Source organism: Chlorocebus sabaeus, chromosome 25 (genome assembly GCF_047675955.1).
Source record: "Chlorocebus sabaeus isolate Y175 chromosome 25, mChlSab1.0.hap1, whole genome shotgun sequence".
Lineage (NCBI taxonomy): Eukaryota > Metazoa > Chordata > Mammalia > Primates > Cercopithecidae > Chlorocebus > Chlorocebus sabaeus.
This window is the reverse complement of record NC_132928.1, coordinates 16905266-16923264: the sequence shown is the minus strand read 5'-3', so window position 1 is coordinate 16923264 and position 17999 is coordinate 16905266. Positions and strand designations below refer to the sequence as shown.

The 17999-nt window shown below is 48.6% G+C and overlaps 1 protein-coding gene across 1 annotated transcript; it reads left to right on the top strand.

Moving 5' to 3' along the window:
- Nucleotides 1-5892: 5892 nt before the first annotated feature.
- On the top strand, nt 5893-17962 carry ATF3 (activating transcription factor 3). Its single transcript, XM_007988501.3, has 4 exons — nt 5893-6236; nt 12233-12476; nt 15303-15410; nt 16541-17962. The coding sequence occupies exons 1-4, from the start codon at nt 6034-6036 to the stop codon at nt 16736-16738; spliced, it is 753 nt and encodes a 250-aa protein (XP_007986692.3). The 5' UTR covers nt 5893-6033; the 3' UTR covers nt 16739-17962.
- The last annotated feature ends 37 nt before the right edge of the window (nt 17963-17999 follow it).

Genomic DNA, 17999 nt, shown 5'->3' with positions numbered 1-17999 from the left:
TGTGAAGGGCTTAGTACATAGCCTGGAACACCCAGAATGCTACATAGCAGCATTTGACACTTAGAAAGGAGGGAGGGAACTAATCCTCTCAAGATCCCAGAAATAAAACTTTTGGCAGCCGATGCTAAACCCAGAATGTATTTGATATCTTCTCTCTTTCCTTAGAAATCCTTGTATGACTTACATTCAAATTCCACATATCTATATATGTTTAATATAACACAACATTTTAAGGATTTTTTATTTAAGGCAGACACTCAAGTAAGAACTCCTTTGTTTATCTCATGGCCCTGTTACACCTGTGTGTGTGCTCATGTCCAGTTTGGGAAAGATGGAAGTGAATGACTTCTAGGGTCCTTTTTGCTATGGTGTCTTTTAGTTCTGAGAATCACCACCAAACATCTGCACCTGTTCAGGTGCAGACTGAGGTGACCAGCTACCTGGTAGCCACTCATGTCACCAAACTGGCATAGAGATGGTAGAGCTGCCCGAGCTACAGTGAGAATTTTGCCTGAAGGCACAGGGAGAAGCAGAGTCTGGCTGCTCTAATTCTGTACCACTAGCCCATGCTGCAGACTACATTTTCTGTTTCAAGCTAGATGAAGAGAAAATAAAGGAGGTTGGGAAGTAGAGAGGGGCAGGGATTAAAAAAGGAGGGAAAAGCGCCTCCAGGATTTTTTGTTTGGATGTTAGGAAACAAGGAAAATGCACAAGTAGTCACAATCTTTGGGGGTCCTTCCATCTTCCACCATATATATGCCCTGTGTAGCATTTGAAGGTAAACATCAAGACTCATTCTTTAACCCCGTTTAAGCATCCTGAGCAATGATGGTATTTGATGCCCCTTCCCTTATAAAAAGATTTAAATTTGTATAGCATTCAAGCAAAATATTAGCAACACTCTAAATTCTAAAAGTAGAGAAATGATTAAATCATACAACATCCATTGGCAAGTTATGGTAATAAGAATCAGCATAGTGGTTACTTCTGGGAGGCAAAGAGGTCTACTTGTTGAGTGATGGGTTCCCAATGTGTTTTATTATCAAAATGTATACGTAAATATGTGTGTGTTCTATGTAATCTTTTGCATATATGGCATACTTTATAATGACATATTTTTAAGAAGAAAGACCATATACCATTCGAGGTAACAAGAAAAAGAGCAAATTTCAAAGTTGCATGCAATCTAAAATCATAACTATATTTTAAAATCATGTACATGAGAAAAAAGATTAGAGGGAAACACACTACAGTGCTGACAGTGTTGAGATTGTGGGTAATATTTTTTTCTTGTCTGTTTCCCAAATTTTCATAATGACAAAAAAATTATAGTAAAACTTTCCCCAAAGAAATCTTTTATTTTCAAATCACTTTCACATCTACTATCTCATTTGATTCTTACAACAACCTACGGGGAGTCAATGCTAAGTAGTTCTTCCGTTTTATAGACTGGGAAACTGAGACATCATGTTTATGACTTGTATACTCACTGTGTACTTACTCAGTTGACTGGAGGTAAACCTGTGAATGAATCCCAGGTCTCCTGAGTCCTGCTAATCCCCTGACTTCCAGGACTTCATTTTGGATTCTGGGGTCTCCAGGATTTAATCTCTCAAATGGGAGTATCTGCTACCTGGGTTTTGGCCCTGTAGACCAAGGTAGATGTCTATGGTTGTTGATGATGGGCTACACGTAAGAAGTCCCCAGAGATGTAATCCATGCCTGGGGTGTTCTGCCACACCCCTCTCTCACAAGGCACCTAGTCCATGGGGATGAAAACTCTTGGAAGTATTGGAGGTGGGAGAACGACAGGCTGTGTTTAAGTTGGACAACATTTCTTAACTCTAGTTTTTGGAGGGGAAGAAAGGTTGCATAAATGGGTCGGTCCCTGTGGTATTCAGTGCCTTACCTATGATGTCTTCTCTCTCTCCATCTCTCTTAGGGAAAGTTGCCAGAGGCCCATAGGGTGACTTTGGCAGAGGGTCCCCATTCAGGACCATCAGAGCTCAGTCCAAGGCTCCTCACTTCAGAAAAGTTGGGAGCCTTAGAAAGGGGAAGTGCCTTGCTCAAGAATATCAAAGACAGAACCAGACCCTGAACCCAAATCCCCTGCTCCTAGCCCAGGATACTTGGCAGGGCCACCCAGCATTGAGGAGAGCTGCAATTGTGTGGTGGAGTTGCTATGATGGGGAATGAAGACCGCTCTCATCGGTGTCTGCTTGGGCTCTCATTCCCACCCCCTTATGATTGTCATTCCTGGAGATCGCTCGACTTCATCCACTATTTGTCACTGACAAGGGGTACTGAATGAGTTCCTGGAGAGATTCAGGGGCACCTCAGAAAGCTTTTCTTGATTCATAATTAATTAATGATACCACTATTGAGGGCTGACTGGGTGCCACATCCTCAGAGAAATGTCATAACAATTTTATGCATTAGGCACTATCGTTAGTGCCATTTTTCATTTGAAGAAATAACTTACCTAAGGTGACAGAGCATCTAAGTGCTGAATCCAGAATCCAAGTGCCTTCCACACTTTGGTGCCTACTGTGTGATGCTGCCTACTGTTTCTTGACAATGCCCATTTTGGACGCTATTAAACTAGCAATCCCCACATTCAAACTGACTTTGTAGAAAGAGCGGGCTTCAGAAACAGAATAAGGTATAAGAAAATTGACTCCACTCCCGTTTCAAAGCGAAGAAGTAGGTTGAGCCAGGCAGACAGGGCTGCTAGTACTCTGCCGCTTCTCTGGCGGATCTTACCTTGTGTTTCTAGCGTTCTGGGTGCAAATACAGTCTTAGGGTTTACAGAACAGAGTAATGGGGCAGAGCAATGTGGGAAGGGATTGTGCACTGAACTAAGAAACTGCTAGAACCATTAAATATCTCGAACTTTTTTTGTTTTTTTTTCGCATTGGCTCCCTGCAATGTTTTTCTGTTTAGATTTGGTTGCCACGAGTGGGCTGTTTTCAATTACCTAGTTCCTTCCCCTCCCCTTTTAATTTTTTCCCTTCCTTTTGCACATGTCCCAGCATGAAGTCTCCAACTCTTATCTCACTCAGCAAAACATACCAAGGCTGATCCGAATGTGGATTCCCCAGGCCATTCACCAGCATAAAACCTCAGCAATCTTCAAGTCTCTGCTTAACCCTCTTTCATTGAGGATTAACCCCTGAAATCACCCTAGCCAGGGCTTTCTTCTAAGGCAAGACAGCCATTCTTTGGTTTGCCTCGAGAGGAGTTTTGGTGTGGAAAGTTTTTCTGTGCCCTCCTCTGCATGGCGCTGGCTGTGTGTGTGCTGAGAGTGTGCACACTGGACATTGGTGGCATTAACTTAAGTCAGGGTAAAACGAGGATGCAAAGGACTCAGATGTTGATCACTCTCCTGTGGCAAAGACCTCAGGGGCTCTGCCTTGCTCTGTTCTTTTCCAGTCTCTCAATTCAGCAGGCATTTCACGGTTCTCCTGGGGGCTGAGGGGAGGGAGGCAGGCAGGAGTAGTTTTTGTTTTCCTTGGATAAGAGTTTCATTCAAGTGGGAGTGGACTTAGTTCTCTGTCAAGATTCTTATCACTTTTAGGGTTAAGAATGTCAGGCTCAGACTTCTGCGAACAGCGGACAGCATTTCTATCCAGGTGTAACTTGGAGATTCCAAACTAAGAGGAATTAGAATGAAGCAAGATTGATAAAAGGAACTGGAGGCACAATGGTAATAAAAATAACCCGACCAGGGTGTTAGGGGCTTCTCCCCCCACCCCAATTACCCTTCCCTTCCCAAGGCAGAGCCCCTGAGGTTTTGTGGAGGCCGGTCTGGCTGTTTATTTACTTGACGACCTAACTGGAATTTCCCCTTAAGGACGGGACCAGATCTCCACAGATTTGGCTTGGGTGTATTAATGGAATCATAGTTCAAGCTGTAAACTGGTGAAAGATTTCTGTTTCACAGCAGAAAAAGAGTAAAAAGCTTCACGTGTTCTCCCTCCTCTCCTTGCTTCACTTTATAATGGTGCTATTTATTCCAGGACAATCTATAAGTAGATAAAATAGCTAAGTAGAGATACCAAATAACTTCATTCAAATGCACAAATACTCCTCCATCTAATCCCGCCCGGTGTTCTCGGGGTTGCTCCGACACGCCCGGGGTTTACCTGCGCGCACTCCAGCGGGAGGGCGGGTTGTGGAGGTGTGCTGCGCGGCGCGCGGGGGTGAGGGCGTGGGAGCGGAGGGTGGGGCCGGGAGAGCCGTTACCAGGGCGAAAAGTAAAGCGAAAACACCCGCCCTGCACTTCCCGCGCGACGCCGCTGGAAATCGGGTCAGGTGCAGAGCAGGATCTCTGAGGATCCCGTGTGGAACCCCAGGGCTCCAGGGCCCGCCGGGGCGCAAAGACTTCCGAGGCCGCCCTCCGCGTGTTCCCAGGCCCATGGGGAGAGGGGTGCTCTGAGTGAGGTCGGGCTAGGCAGCGAGGAGCCCTGGTGGGGGGAACTGGGGACTTCAAGTGAGACCCGGGCTCCAGACACCTCTAGTTTCTACCGCAAATTACCAAACTATGACCTTCGGCCGCCTCTCTCCCAGAGGCAGGTGGAAAGGAGGTGTTTCTGCCCTTCGCCGTGCCCCTACACCCTGCGGCCGCGCAAGTCTCCCTCCCAGGCAGGTGCGAAAGTCCCAGGCCACACTTATGTCCACAAATAGTCATTCACAGGCAGTCAAGAAGGTTCCTGGTTCTGCCACTCTCTGAGCAGAAACTGTTGGGGTCGGGGAGTAAGAATCAGGAAATCGTTTTTAAGGTTCAAACCCAGTTCTGCTGAGGTCTCAGCTAGAATCTCGGCTACGGGGCCCCGCCTTTCCCGCCACCCTGGCTTGAGGGCAGAGGGGATTTCTGCTGCGGGTTCCGCCTGTGGTCAGTGCGTCCCCATTCCGGGCCGTCTGGTCCCAGTCCAGTAGGCTCTGGGAGCAGAAGAACACGTGAAAGCTGAAGACTAGTTTTCCCTAAATATTGCCTGAGAGCGGGGCGACCCCCAGGCCTGGGCAGGTTCGAAGACCCCAAAGCACCTTCTCTTTCCCCCTAGTCCTGGCCACTGGCTTCCGCCCCCTCCTACGCTCCCACCGGGTTGCCTCTGATTCCTCCGGGACTCCGATCTTTTCTCGCTCTTGTTGGTTTCACTGAGACGTTCTTGTCAATTTCAAACGCTTTGTGATTGAAAAAAAAGAAGAAGAAAAATCGAACCGATACGGTCCCCACTCGCCCTAGTCTCGGAGCCCGGAGCTGTCCTGCGTGTGCGTCTATGTGGAGGGTCCGGGGCCGCGGGCTCCGGCGCACGGTGCCAGCAGAGGACTGCCCTCCGCTTTTGTGTTAACCGGCGGGCTTCTCGCGGTCCCCGCCGCGGAGGTCACACCCGGCGGGTAACGGCGTGGATACACCGAAGGGTGACTTTGGACACCTTCCCCACATCACAGACTAACGCTTCTGCCCCTATTCTGTCCCTGCTAGAGAAGCAGGAGGCCAGTGGGGGAGGGGGTATTTTCCTGAAGCTCCAGAAAATGACCACGCATTTTAGAGAAAGGTCGTGCCCGCTTCCCAGCCTCACCTAGTCTGGGCTGGGGCCGGGACCCGCCTCCCCACCTTCCCCGCCCCCCCGCTCCTCAACCTAGCGGAGGGAGAGATGCCAGCGCAGTGGAGTCATGCCGCTGGCTTGGGCACCATTGGTCATGCCTGGAACACGCAGCAGCGAGTACGCACATCTGGCGGCTATCCCGGGCGACTCCGGTCCTGATATGGAGAGAGAGGGCGGGCTGGTGTGTGTCTCAGTAAGCGAGGCTGGGGGAACGCGCCTCGGCTGGCTCCTCCCCGAACTTGCATCACCAGTGCCCCCCCATCTCCACCCGCCTTCCGCCCCGCCTTGGCCCCTCCCCCACCCCCCTTCCTCCGCTCCGTTCGGCCGGTTCTCCCGGGAAGCTATTAATAGCATTACGTCAGCCTGGGACTGGCAACACGGAGTAAACGACTGCGCCGCCCGCCTGAGGGCTATAAAAGGGGTGATGCAACGCTCTCCAAGCCACAGTCGCACGCAGCCAGGCGCGCACTGCACAGCTCTCTTCTCTCGCCGCCGCCCGAGCGCACCCTTCAGCCCGCGCGCCGGCCGTGAGTCCTTGGTGCTCGCCTGCCGGCCAAACAGCCCGCCCGACCCCGTCCCGACCCTGCCCGTCCTCCGGACCCTGGCCGCCCCGAGCGGAGCCTGGAGGTGAGCGCTGGAAGCCAAGGGAGTGAGCGCGACGAGGGCGGCTTGCCTTCATTCCCTTCGCGCCCCTCTAAGTAACCAGTCCGCCGACCCCTGACCCACCCCAGATCCGCGCCCCCAGTCTCCGGCTTGGAAATAACTCTGGCTTTAACTTCTTCTAAGCCACCGCTGCTTCTCGGCGCTTTGAAAAGTTTCCCGCAAAGCGAAAGAACTAACTTTCTCTTTTGACTTGGGGCTTGAAAGGTTCCTGGTGACGGAGGTCGGGCGTCCACTCTGCCGCTGGCCTGGAGCGCCGCTTCTCTCCGCAGACGGCGCTGGCTTGCCGTGCTGGGAGAGAGCGTGAGGTGGGTGGGCGGGTGCGCTGGGGTGTCCGAGGCTGCCCAGCTCGCCGTCCCGCTGCATCCCTCGCTTCGAGACACGGCACTGAGGGAGCCGATCCTTCCCGGGTTCGGCAGAGAGGCACGAAGGCCGGAGGCTTGCGGGAGGGCTGCCCCACGCGCCGAGAGGAATGAATGGGGAAGGGGCAGGAGGGCCGGCGGCGTCGCGTGCGCGGCCACTGGGGGTCGCCCTGGGCACCCCGGAGCGCTGGCGGCAGGACCGTGAAGGCAACCCCGACAAAAAGTTAGCTGGGATAAGTTTGGAAGTGGAGAGCGCTGGTGTCGCGCTGTCCCAGGGCAGACGACGGGAAGGGCTCCCGGCACCGGTTGGTGTCTGGAACCCGAGCCCGGGACTTCTACACACCTAAGACTCTCACTCTGGCTTTTCCTTCGGCGGGTCCGCGGGAGACCCACTGTGGCGGGGAAGCGAGGGTGTGGAGCCAGTTGTGCAGATATTTGAGAGAATGGCTTTGTGGTCTAGTGCCAGGACTCTGAGCGCTTACACTGCAATCGATGTCGTTGAGCCTCAGTATGCCGAGCCGGGAAATAGGGGCACATGGGCAGTACCGGCCCACTCTGCGTGTTGGAGGGCACAATGCAGTGGTTGGACCAGATAACTGCTAAGGTCCTTTCTGTCTGGAGATTTTCAGATTCTGGAGTGGTGTAGTGGGAAGAAAAGGAGCCAGTGAGGGGACTTGAATGCTGTGGGTCTCTATCTAATGTCATCGACCGGTGTCCAGACAGTGGGGAAAGGGGACTTTTCTGCAGGGCATCTTTTCTCTCACCAGTTTTCTTTCCATTGGATTCCTTCTCCTTCTCTGCTCCTCCTATCCCCATTTTCGTCTCTCATCTACTTCCTTTCCTCCTAAACATTTTCTTTTCCCTAATTTCGTTGCAGAGGTCACATATGCTTTCTTACAAATAAAATAGTTACTAAATCCTTGATGAAGCCAGAAAAAAAAAGGAAAGCCAGAAAATCTGGATGTTCTCTCAATGTACCCCTTTCGTTGTAGGTGACAGTCATATCTTCTGTTCGAAGTTTCTGTCTCCACAACTTAAAGTGAAGGCAAAAAATTGGTATTACTGTCCCCGTTGTTTTGCAGTTAGCATTGGTTGTAGAATAATGCTACAACATACAGGCTCCTGCTTTGAGGATATCCTGGTCAAAGATGGGATGAGGTGAGGATTGCAGTTACTGTCAGAATTGTTTCAGAGACAGCAAAGAAGGCAGCACCCCACGCCCGCAGTGGGGATAAGATACAGCACCCAGCATCTGTGGCAGTGCTGGGAGCCTTCTTTTTCTCTCTCTCTTCCTCTTTGCTCTTTAGCCATTATAGAAGTCCTTTCTCTCCATGGCCCTTTTCTTCGATAGCCCCTCCCTATCTCAGTCCTGTCAAAGTCTCCTCTGTGGTTGGTACCAAGTGCCAGGACTCTTGACCCCTTATCTACCTGGCTAATGGCTCCGTTCTCTGGTTGCCTTGTTGGTTGATCCCTTGAGGTGGTGATACCTATTGGTGATGGAGCAAAATGAGCAGTTGGTGGGTGGTCAGCAGCTTGGCATGGGATGGGCCACTCACCAGCTTTATGACCTCAGGCAAGTCATTTTTACCTCCCTGGACCAGTGTACTCATTACAAAATGAAAATCTGACCTAGATGATTCTAATATTGAGAGGGTGTGATTTCCATTAGATAGAGTCCATGATTCCTTTCTTTTTAAAATTGACTGGGCATGGGACAAGGCCAGTGGCTTCAAGTGTTACCCAGCCAGGGGAGGAGGAAGGACATAGTCAAGATGCCACAGAAGCTTTCCAAGGGAGAAATGGTTTATAAGTGAGAATTGGTTTTCTTTCAAATATGTAATGGAGAAATGCTGGTGTCAGCAAATAGTGGGGTGACATCTACCTGGTCTGCGAAGAACTTGGGGTCAATCAGAGTACAAAAGAGGCTCTAAATGACCTGAATTTCTTGAAGGTTTTAGTTAATTCCTCACTAACAGGGCTTTATTGAATTGATAACAACAGAATGAGTTCTTCCTGAAATGGAGAAGATGGAGTCACAGTAATAATGACTACCCAGTGTATATGTAAATCTCATATATCCTTCTTAACAGCCCTTTGGGGCAGGCAGTTTTGATCTCAAATTACAGAGGAAGAGAATGAGAGGCCCAGAAAGCCTAAGTGATTTGTTGGTGAGTGCTTAGTTTGTGATTGGCACTGATAGGTTTAGAAACATTGTCTCTGGCCCTTGATGCCCAGCTTTGCACCTACAATCTTCAAGAGGTATGGGAGGAAGACCAAGATATGAAGAGTTAGTGAAGGGCCAGTATTGGCTTCCTAGTAACATAAGATGGTTAGCAAGCAATGCTTAGTGGAAAGAGGATGAAAATTAAAAGTGAAAATTCAATGTAGCTGTAGCTACTAGGAAATAAAAATCTGGGAGCTGAATTTCCAGTTAAAGGAATACATGAATAGTTTCACTTTCTTAAAAATGATGAAACTACCAATGATACAACATGATTTCTGATTGGAAATAATCAAGCAGAAACAAAATGCAAGTTCTTGGTAGCAAGTCTGAACAATTTTATGATCAGCATAGAAAGTCAACTCTGATCTGAGGTCCCCAAACAATTTTTTTCAATGATCAGGATGTTTGAGGATCTCAACTTTCTGAAAAATTGTCTGATGATTTAACTTCATTTCCTTGTGGGGACACAGCCTGAGTCTAGGCTGAATCATAACTCAAGAGACTGAGTAAAGGAATAACTAGAAAGTATCCCAAGAAGTTAAGCTTTAGCCTAGTGCCAAGAAAACCCAGATCTCTACAGATACATCTGTTTTACTTTCTGAAAGACTTTTAACATTTTTACAACCATTTCTGTCCCCAAGGAAGCCCACCCAATGCTTTCCATAAAAGCATTCTATACCACTGACATTCTTCAGCTTCTTTCATTGGGACTGCTGACTTTACATAAGAAGGAGGGTCGGGATGGGAGTCACAAACAGCAGACCCCAAGCCCTGAGAGCTCATTAATAAACCTAGTTGGGTGGCAAAATGGAACTACACTCTACTGCAGTGAAATTCAAAGTACCCATGTGGAAGGGAGCCATCCAGGCCTCCGAACAAAGACTAGCCCAGTGGTGGCTCTGAATGTCATCCCTGAATCACTGGGTTTTTAATAAAGTTGGAAAGGGCAGGGAAACATGAATGCATGGGAGAATCTTAAGCCTCTGGCTTTAGAAGTGTAGTTTCTCAGAGTTTATTGCCTGACAGTGACAAGTATCCTCCCAGCATCCTAAGATTATAGGATTAAATTGAGAGAGGAACTTCAGTTCTGACTCATGACACAGGGCTTTGGGAAAAGAATTACATACATAGCCTGGGTTTCTTTGACTAGTCAAGGGCAGCTTTCATTGGCCTGGAAGTCTTGCCTCCATTGGTGTATGTTAGATCTCTAGGGGGAGTTGAAGTCAGGGTATTCTATTCAGAAGCCTCTGAGATCAAAGAGGGTGACCAGCCGCCCTCCCTCCTGGACCCCACAGAGCCTCTGTCAGAGAGCCAGCCCTGGGCTGGAGAGATCTCTGGGAGGCCTAGTAATCATGGAGCTCTTGGCCAAAGGAATGTTTTCCAGGGCATATTCATGTATTAGTTCCTCAATTCCCCATAGGATATTATGGGAAAATAGGGTGATTGTTACAAGCCCTCTTTAACAGAGGAGAAAAAGCCACTGGGAGGTACAATGATAACACATAATGGAGTAAGTGGGCTTCAGATTTTCATCTTCTGACCCCAGTATGAGAATTTTGTGGATAAGAGACCCACTTGCTCACATTGCCAGAGGGCAGGTAGCAAGCAGCCTGGGTGTGCACCCTGACATAAAGATTAGCAGTTCATTAAACAGAGTTCAAGTTATCCCCAGGAATCTCTACTTAGCCTCGCCTCCATCACTTCATGTCCAGGCCTCCCACCTACCTTAAGGCCTGTCCCCCCAAAATTTGCTCTGGTTTTTTGTTTTGTTTGTGCAATATAACATAATACTGGTTTGTTTTTGTAATGTATAATAATATTTGTTCATTTTTTGCAATGTACAAATTAAGGACATGAATCCTGGAGCCAAACTAACTTAATTCCAAATCCTGATGCTGCCCCATATTAATTCTGTGACTTTGGACAAATGACTTAGTTTGTCTAAACCTCAGTTATCTCATCTATAAAAGGGGGCTGAATCCTAACTCACTGGGTTCTCATGAGGATTAAATGAGATAGTGCCCCTAAGGTTTCTGGTATGAAGGAGGCACTCCTTAAATGTTTGAGACTTGCCAGAGGGCTTCTTCGCTGTCTGGACTGTGCTAATGACCACAGATCCCTGGTGAGAGGAATGCCCAGACCACACTCATCCTACACTCATCCCTATACTCATTGCCCCTTGGAAACCAACTGCAGGGAGGAGGGGGAATGGCCACTGCTGGAGGGAGTACACAGCAGGCCAAGACTTATGGGGGACTCTTCCAAATTGGGTCCGTGTAACTGTCACTATTTCTACTCTTTTTTTTCCTTTTGTCATCCTTTTGGGTTCACTGAGCTATAGAATAATAGAGGGAGATGAATTTAGCAACTACATCACTGAAGCTTCTCCCCCGGAAGTTGGGCCCAAGCAATGGGAATGAGAAAGGTAATCTTGGACTATGGGGGGCATTTGATTTGATGGCCCCATCCCCACTTCATTTATTCAGTTGGCCAGTGAGGCATGGCGAGTCAGGTGCTGGGCCAGGCTCTGGGTAAAGCAATGGTGTAGACTCAGTGCTGGCATTGGAGGAGCTCTCAGTCATTTACCAGACACAGACTGGGTCCTAGAGAGCTGAAGTGACTGGCTCAAGTCACTGCTCTTTAGTGCCAGAGCCAGCCCCTGGGTTCTCTGTCCCCACACCCAGCCTAAGTCTCTCCCTATACCACAGGTCTGAACAACTCCCACACAATACGGCACCTCACTTTTCTTTAAGGCCTTTTGCTTTGCCAACCTTAACCTTAAGAATCCACCTCCCCATCCCCTGCCTAAGTCTGGGGTGAAGAAACGCACCTGGCTACAGTTACCTTTCTCATTCCCACTGCTTGGGCCCAACTTCCGGGAGAGAAGCTTCAGAGATGTATTTGCTAAATTCAAGGATTCCCCACTTTTTGCTTTTACTTCCACTCACTGATAGTTTCAACTTGATGTCAAGCCTCTTTGCAAAAGAGGCTGAAAATGAGGTTACTCATGATTTTTTAAATGGCCTCACTGATTTTTAAAAAATGTTCTTCCTCTTTCAGGACTGTTTGAGGCCACATTTGCACATAGGCACACCAGCCAAAACTCATAGCTCTTGTGAATTCAAAGTAGCCTGAAACATCGTCCCTAATAAACTTCAAATAAGCATTTTGTTCATGTCACTGAGCTGTGTGTATTTTAAGAACCTGTTTTACTTAAGATGAGGATGGCATGAAACGAAAACAAAACAGAAACCCAAGGGCTTATGGGACTTTTCTCTGAGGGTGGGGTTCTGGTGTTGGAGGTCTAGTGGAGGAAAGGGACTTGATCCCATGCCCCAGAGCCCCTGAAACAGTTTGGGTTTCAATGTGTCTTTCAGCAAAATGATGCTTCAACACCCAGGCCAGGTCTCTGCCTCGGAAGTGAGTGCTTCTGCCATCGTCCCCTGCCTGTCCCCTCCTGGGTCACTGGTGTTTGAGGATTTTGCTAACCTGACACCCTTTGTCAAAGAAGAGCTGAGGTTTGCCATCCAGAACAAGCACCTCTGCCACCGGATGTCCTCTGCGCTGGAGTCAGTCACGGTCAGCGACAGACCCCTTGGGGTGTCTGTCACAAAAGCCGAGGTGGGTTCTACCACAGGTGTTCATTCTTTTAGCACATGTTTTGCTCACAGCCACTGTGTGTTGGGCATGTTCTAGGCAGGGGGCTGTTGTTGAGAGTGAAACAAACGAAACCCCTGCCCTCAGGGAGCTTACCTTCTCCTGGGAGGAGACAGACAATACGTAACATGTAAATACATTAAGAGATGAGTGCAAAGGAGAAAAAACCAGGGAGTGACGCAGAGAGAACAGGTAGGGGTGGGGTTGGTGGGTTTAAAAACTTTTCAGGCCAGGCATGGTGGCCCATGCCTGTAATCCCAGCACTTTGGGAGGCCAAAGTGGGATTATCGCTTGAGTCCAGGAGTTTGAGACCAGCCTGGGCAACACAATGAGACCCAATCTGTATAAAAATATTAGCTGGCAGGGTGGTACATGCCTGTAGTCTCATCCACTTGAGAGGCTGAGGTGGGAGGACCGCTTGAGCCCAGGAGGTTGAGGCTGCAATGAGCCATGATCACCTCACTGTAGTCCAGCCTGGGTGATGGAACAAGACTCATTTTGCTTTTAGAGATGGTGTAGCTCCATCATCCAGGCTGGGGTGCAGTGGGGTGATCACGGCTCATTGTAGCCTCAATCTCCTGGGCTCAAGCCATCCTCCTGCTTCAGCCTCCCAAAACACTGGGATCACAAGCATGAGCCATTGCACCCAGCCGGGGTTGCTGTTTTAAATTAGGAAGTCAGGGAAGGATTCACTGATAGTGGCTTTTAAGCAGAGGTCAAAAGGAAAGGAAGAAGGAAAGAGGAGAGGGAAGAAGTCATGTGGGTATCTGGTAAAAGAAATTCAGGGCACTGAGGTGGGAGTATTGGTGCCTGGTGGGCTGTGCAGTGGGGCAGAGTATGGGGGTGGGAGATAAATAGGGGCTGGTCATATTGAGTCTTACAGACTATTGTTGTATAGATGTGGCCCTGTGCTCAGAGTGAGGTGGGAAACCACAGAAGGGTTTTGAGCAGAGAAGCAACAAGATTCAACACACACACACGCACATTTTTTTTGAGATAGAGTCTTGCTCTGGCACCCAGGCTGGAGTGCAGTGGCATGATCTTGGCTCACTGCAACCTCTGCCTCCCAGGTTTAAGCAATTCTCATGCCTCAGCCTCCCAAATAGCTGGGATTACAGGTGCCCGCCACATGTCTGGCTATTTTTTGTATTTTTTTAGTAGAGACGGGGTTTCTCCATGTTGGCCAGGTAGGTCTCGAACTCCTGACCTCAGGTGATCCACCCGCCTCAGCCTCCCAAAGTGCTGGGATTACAGGCGTGAGCCACCATGCCCAGCCTTGATTTATATTTTTAAATGATCACCCTGGCTGTCATGTTGAGAATGGGCAGTAGGGGCAAGACAGAAGCTGAGTGCGCAGAAAGGAGGCCATGGCAGGAATCCACGTGAGTGGGTGTGGCGGGGGGCTGCGTCAGGAGGGAGCAGTGCAGGTGCGGAGAAGTGGTTGGCTTTGGATCTGACTTGAAGGTAAAGCTGATTTGCTGATAGATTGGATGTGGAGTATAAGAGAAAGGGAAGACTCAAGGGTGACTGAGTTTTCTGGCCAGCACAGCTGTAAGAATGGAGCGTCCATTTGCTGCTGAGATTTGGGATTATAGGGGTTAGGGTGGTGGCAAGAGCAGGAGATCTGTCCTATTCTGCACCCCCGTGGAGATGTCAAGCAGGCAGTTGAATATGTGAGTCTGGAGTTCAGAGGAGAGTCTGGGCTAGAGATAATAGAGTTGGAAATTATCAGCATTTAGATGGCACTTAAAAGCCATGAGTCAGGATGAGGCCACCTTCTGTGTCCAGTTGTTCTGAAGAAGCATGGAGTGTGGTGGTCCCTATTTTTATCACTACTAGGACCCAAGCACCCAGACAGTAGAGCAAGGACCAGGCAGCCTGCCCCACCCTTCCCTGTAGCAATGTTCACAGCCTTGGGACCAGGTGTTGCTCCAAGTTCACTTCTGTCTTACACACTTGCAGTGTTCCACACTTGGCAACCTTGCATAAGACCCCTGGAATAATAAACATGGTGAGAAGTCTGGGAGGCGGCTTCTGGTGATGTCATAGTGGCTTAAGGATGTCAGAACTGAGCTTCCACCATTTTATTGGCCTTTTCCTCGTGGTGGCAAGTGGAATTGTTTCACACTAACTAAACTGGCATGACTGCAGCCTTTGGGCAAGGAGTAGTGAGACTGACCTAAAAGATGGTCCTAGTTCACCACTTGCAGGTGGCACCCCAACATGGGCCGATTAATGCCACTTTGGTTGGGAATGGGCTTAGGTGCCTTCTCTGCAGGAGCATCATGGGCTTCTCCCAAATTTGGGAAGCTGGTGCTCTGATGCTCCAGGTGAAGTCAGAGGTGAGAATGGGGTTTGCCCTTGGGTCTGAATCGAAGAAGAGGCCGAGAGAGGGTGGCTACGTGATGATCCTGAGGTTGTTCCTGGTTCCCAAAGAAAGATGTTTACCAAACAGAATCTGTTTCAGCTTTAAATGATTACAGTTAGTACCAATAGTTATCAATTTGCATATTATCCTCATCTCAAAATCCAAATGCATTTTCAAAATTGGCTAACTTTTACTAATATAGTGCTGGTATAATTTTAACTTTGATTTTTGTTCTTCACTTACGTGTGTATATGTGTGTGTAGGGGTTTTCATACAAAAGTCTAGAGCTTTATTTTTTTGGGGTCCTTTAGCACTAGCACTGGACCTTGTCTGCCAGCTTTTGCTGGCAGTAAAAGGCAGTGTATTTGAGATAGGTGGCATTTCTTACTACCCTTTAAATGTGTCCCTTTTGGATTTTATAGGTAGCCCCTGAAGAAGATGAAAGGAAAAAGAGGCGGCGAGAAAGAAATAAGATTGCAGCGGCCAAGTGCCGAAACAAGAAGAAGGAGAAGACGGAGTGCCTGCAGAAAGTAAGTGCCTTCTAGCCTTCCCCTTCCTCTCGCTCATGCCTGTCCTCACCAGCTTCATGTGGCTGTCAGAAGAAGAGCTAGAAAACCCCTTACCTGGTTATAATTTCCCAAGAAGGGCCTTGTAGCTGGTAGCAGAAATGCCAGTTGCAGAATAAGGAGGTGGCAAAGCAGTAAACACAATGGATGTGACTGTGGATATATAAAAGCAGGTGTGTGAATTCGTCTGATGCCCGACTCCCAGCAGCCTCGGCCGGTTCATACATGTCCATCAGCTTCCAGGCTGCAGGACATGCCAACCCAGTTAAAGAGGCTTCACTTGACTGTTTTCCTGAGAAAAGGAAGCTGCCAGCTCTCATTTGGCTCACTATGAAAAGCCTTTAATTAATCTCTTCAAACAAGTAATTTCCTTAATCCACAAGCAGTGGTTACATTTGCTTTGCATTCTTGTCTGGTTCCTAACTCTACAGTCCTTCTCCCTGGCTTAGCCAGCAAGCTGCGCCCCTGGCTGTGTTCAGCCGGCCCGCCTTGAGAGAGAGAGAGCTTTTGTGGGTAGGCAGGGTGGCTGGTGGTGCCCAGCAGTCTTTCCAGTGGTTGTGTCCCTCCTCCAAATGTGGTTAGGTCAGGGCAGAGTCTTAACCCAGGTCCCACAGATCCCCAGAGGGTTATGTTGATTGCTTCAGGGGATCAGTGAAAATTGGGGAATTTCGTGTGCTGCCATATACATTTTTTCTGGGGAGATGAGCTTCTCATTGAGATCTGTGACTCAGAATCGACTAAGCCTCCATGAGTCTGGATTTCTCCCCAGCTCCCAAGGCCCTTTCGGGTTCCAGAAGACCTGCATATGGGCTGTTGACTCATGCAAATGAGGTATCTGAACTATTGGTTGCTCTGAAGCTTCAGTATTAGTAGAGTCACAGGCCGCCTCTGTGGCATCACCAGGACTTCTCTGAAGAAGAGGGTCTGCATTTTCCTAAACCTAGTGCTGCTCTCCCATCTCCCATCTTCCTCTCCCAGCTTGATGGGCCCCAGGGTGTCCCAGGTGCACCCCTGCATCCAGGCAGCAGTCCACGCCAGTCCCTCCTCACTGGCCCTTGGCTCCTTTCTTGATGCCTCTGTTGCTTGTCCCCCAGGAGTCAGAGAAGCTGGAAAGTGTGAATGCTGAACTGAAGGCTCAGATTGAGGAACTCAAGAATGAGAAGCAGCATTTGATATACATGCTCAACCTTCATCGGCCCACGTGTATTGTCCGGGCTCAGAATGGGAGGACTCCAGAAGATGAGAGAAACCTCTTTATCCAACAGATAAAAGAAGGAACATTGCAGAGCTAAGCAGCCGTGGTATGGGGGCAACTGGGGAGTCCTCACTGAATCCTCATTTTATACCCAAAACCCTGAAGCCATTGGAGAGCTGTCTTCCTGTGTACCTCTAGAATCCCAGCAGCAGAGAACCAACAAGGCGGGAGGTCCTGAAATGACTCAGTGGGCCCTTCCCATTCTGCCCCAGAGTGGGTCTCGGACCAGGGCAAGTGCATCCTTGCCTCAACTCCAGGATTTAGGCCTTACCACGCTGGCCATTCTTATGTTCCAGATGGCCCCCAGCTAGTGTCCTGCCTGCCTTTCATCTGGATTCTACAAAAACCAGGATGCCCACCCTTAGGATTCATGCAGAAGTGTCTGTACCTTGGGTGGGAGGGATGGGGCCATCTCCTTCACTGTGGCTACCATTGTCACTCGTAGGGGATGTGGAGTGAGAACAGCATTTAGTGAAGTTGTGCAATGGCCAGGGTTGTGCTTTCTAGCAAATATGCTGTTATGTCCAGAAATTCTGTGTGTGAGAAAACTAGGCAATGTGCTCTTTTGATGTTTGTGTCACACAACACTGATGTGACTTTTATATGCTTTTTCTCAGATCTGGTTTCTAAGAGTTTTGGGGGGGGGGTGCGGGGCTGTCACCACATGCAGTATCTCAAGATATTCAGGTGGCCAGAAGAGCTTGTCAGCCCCTGGAGAACAGAATTCTCCCAGTATTAACACAAAATCCATGGACAGCATGATGGCAGGTCCTCTGTTGCAAACTCAGTTCCAAAGTCACAGGAAGAAAGCAGAAAGTTCAACTTCCAAAGGGTTAGGACTCTCCACTCAATGACTTAGGTCGGGAGTTGTGTCTAGGCTGGAAAAGCCAAAGAATATTCCATTTTCGTTTCCTTGTGGTTAAAAACCACAGTCAGTGGAGACATATTTGGAAACCCCAGTCAGTGGAGCCTAGGTGGTGCCCAGGCTTCAGCATTATTGGATGTCAATAGCATTGTTTTGTCATGTAGCTGTTTTAAGAAATCTGGCCCAGGGCGTTTGCAGCTGTGAGAAGTCACTCACACTGGCCACAAGGATGCTGGCTACTGTCTGTTAAAATTCTGATGTTTCTGTGAAATTCTCAGAGTGTTTAATTGTACTCAATAGTATCATTACAATTTTCTGTAAGAGAAAATATTACTTATTTATCCTAGTATTCCTAACCTAACAGAATAATAAATATTGGAACCAAGACATGGTAAACACGTGTTGTGTTGGTTTCTGTTCATTTAAATCTGTT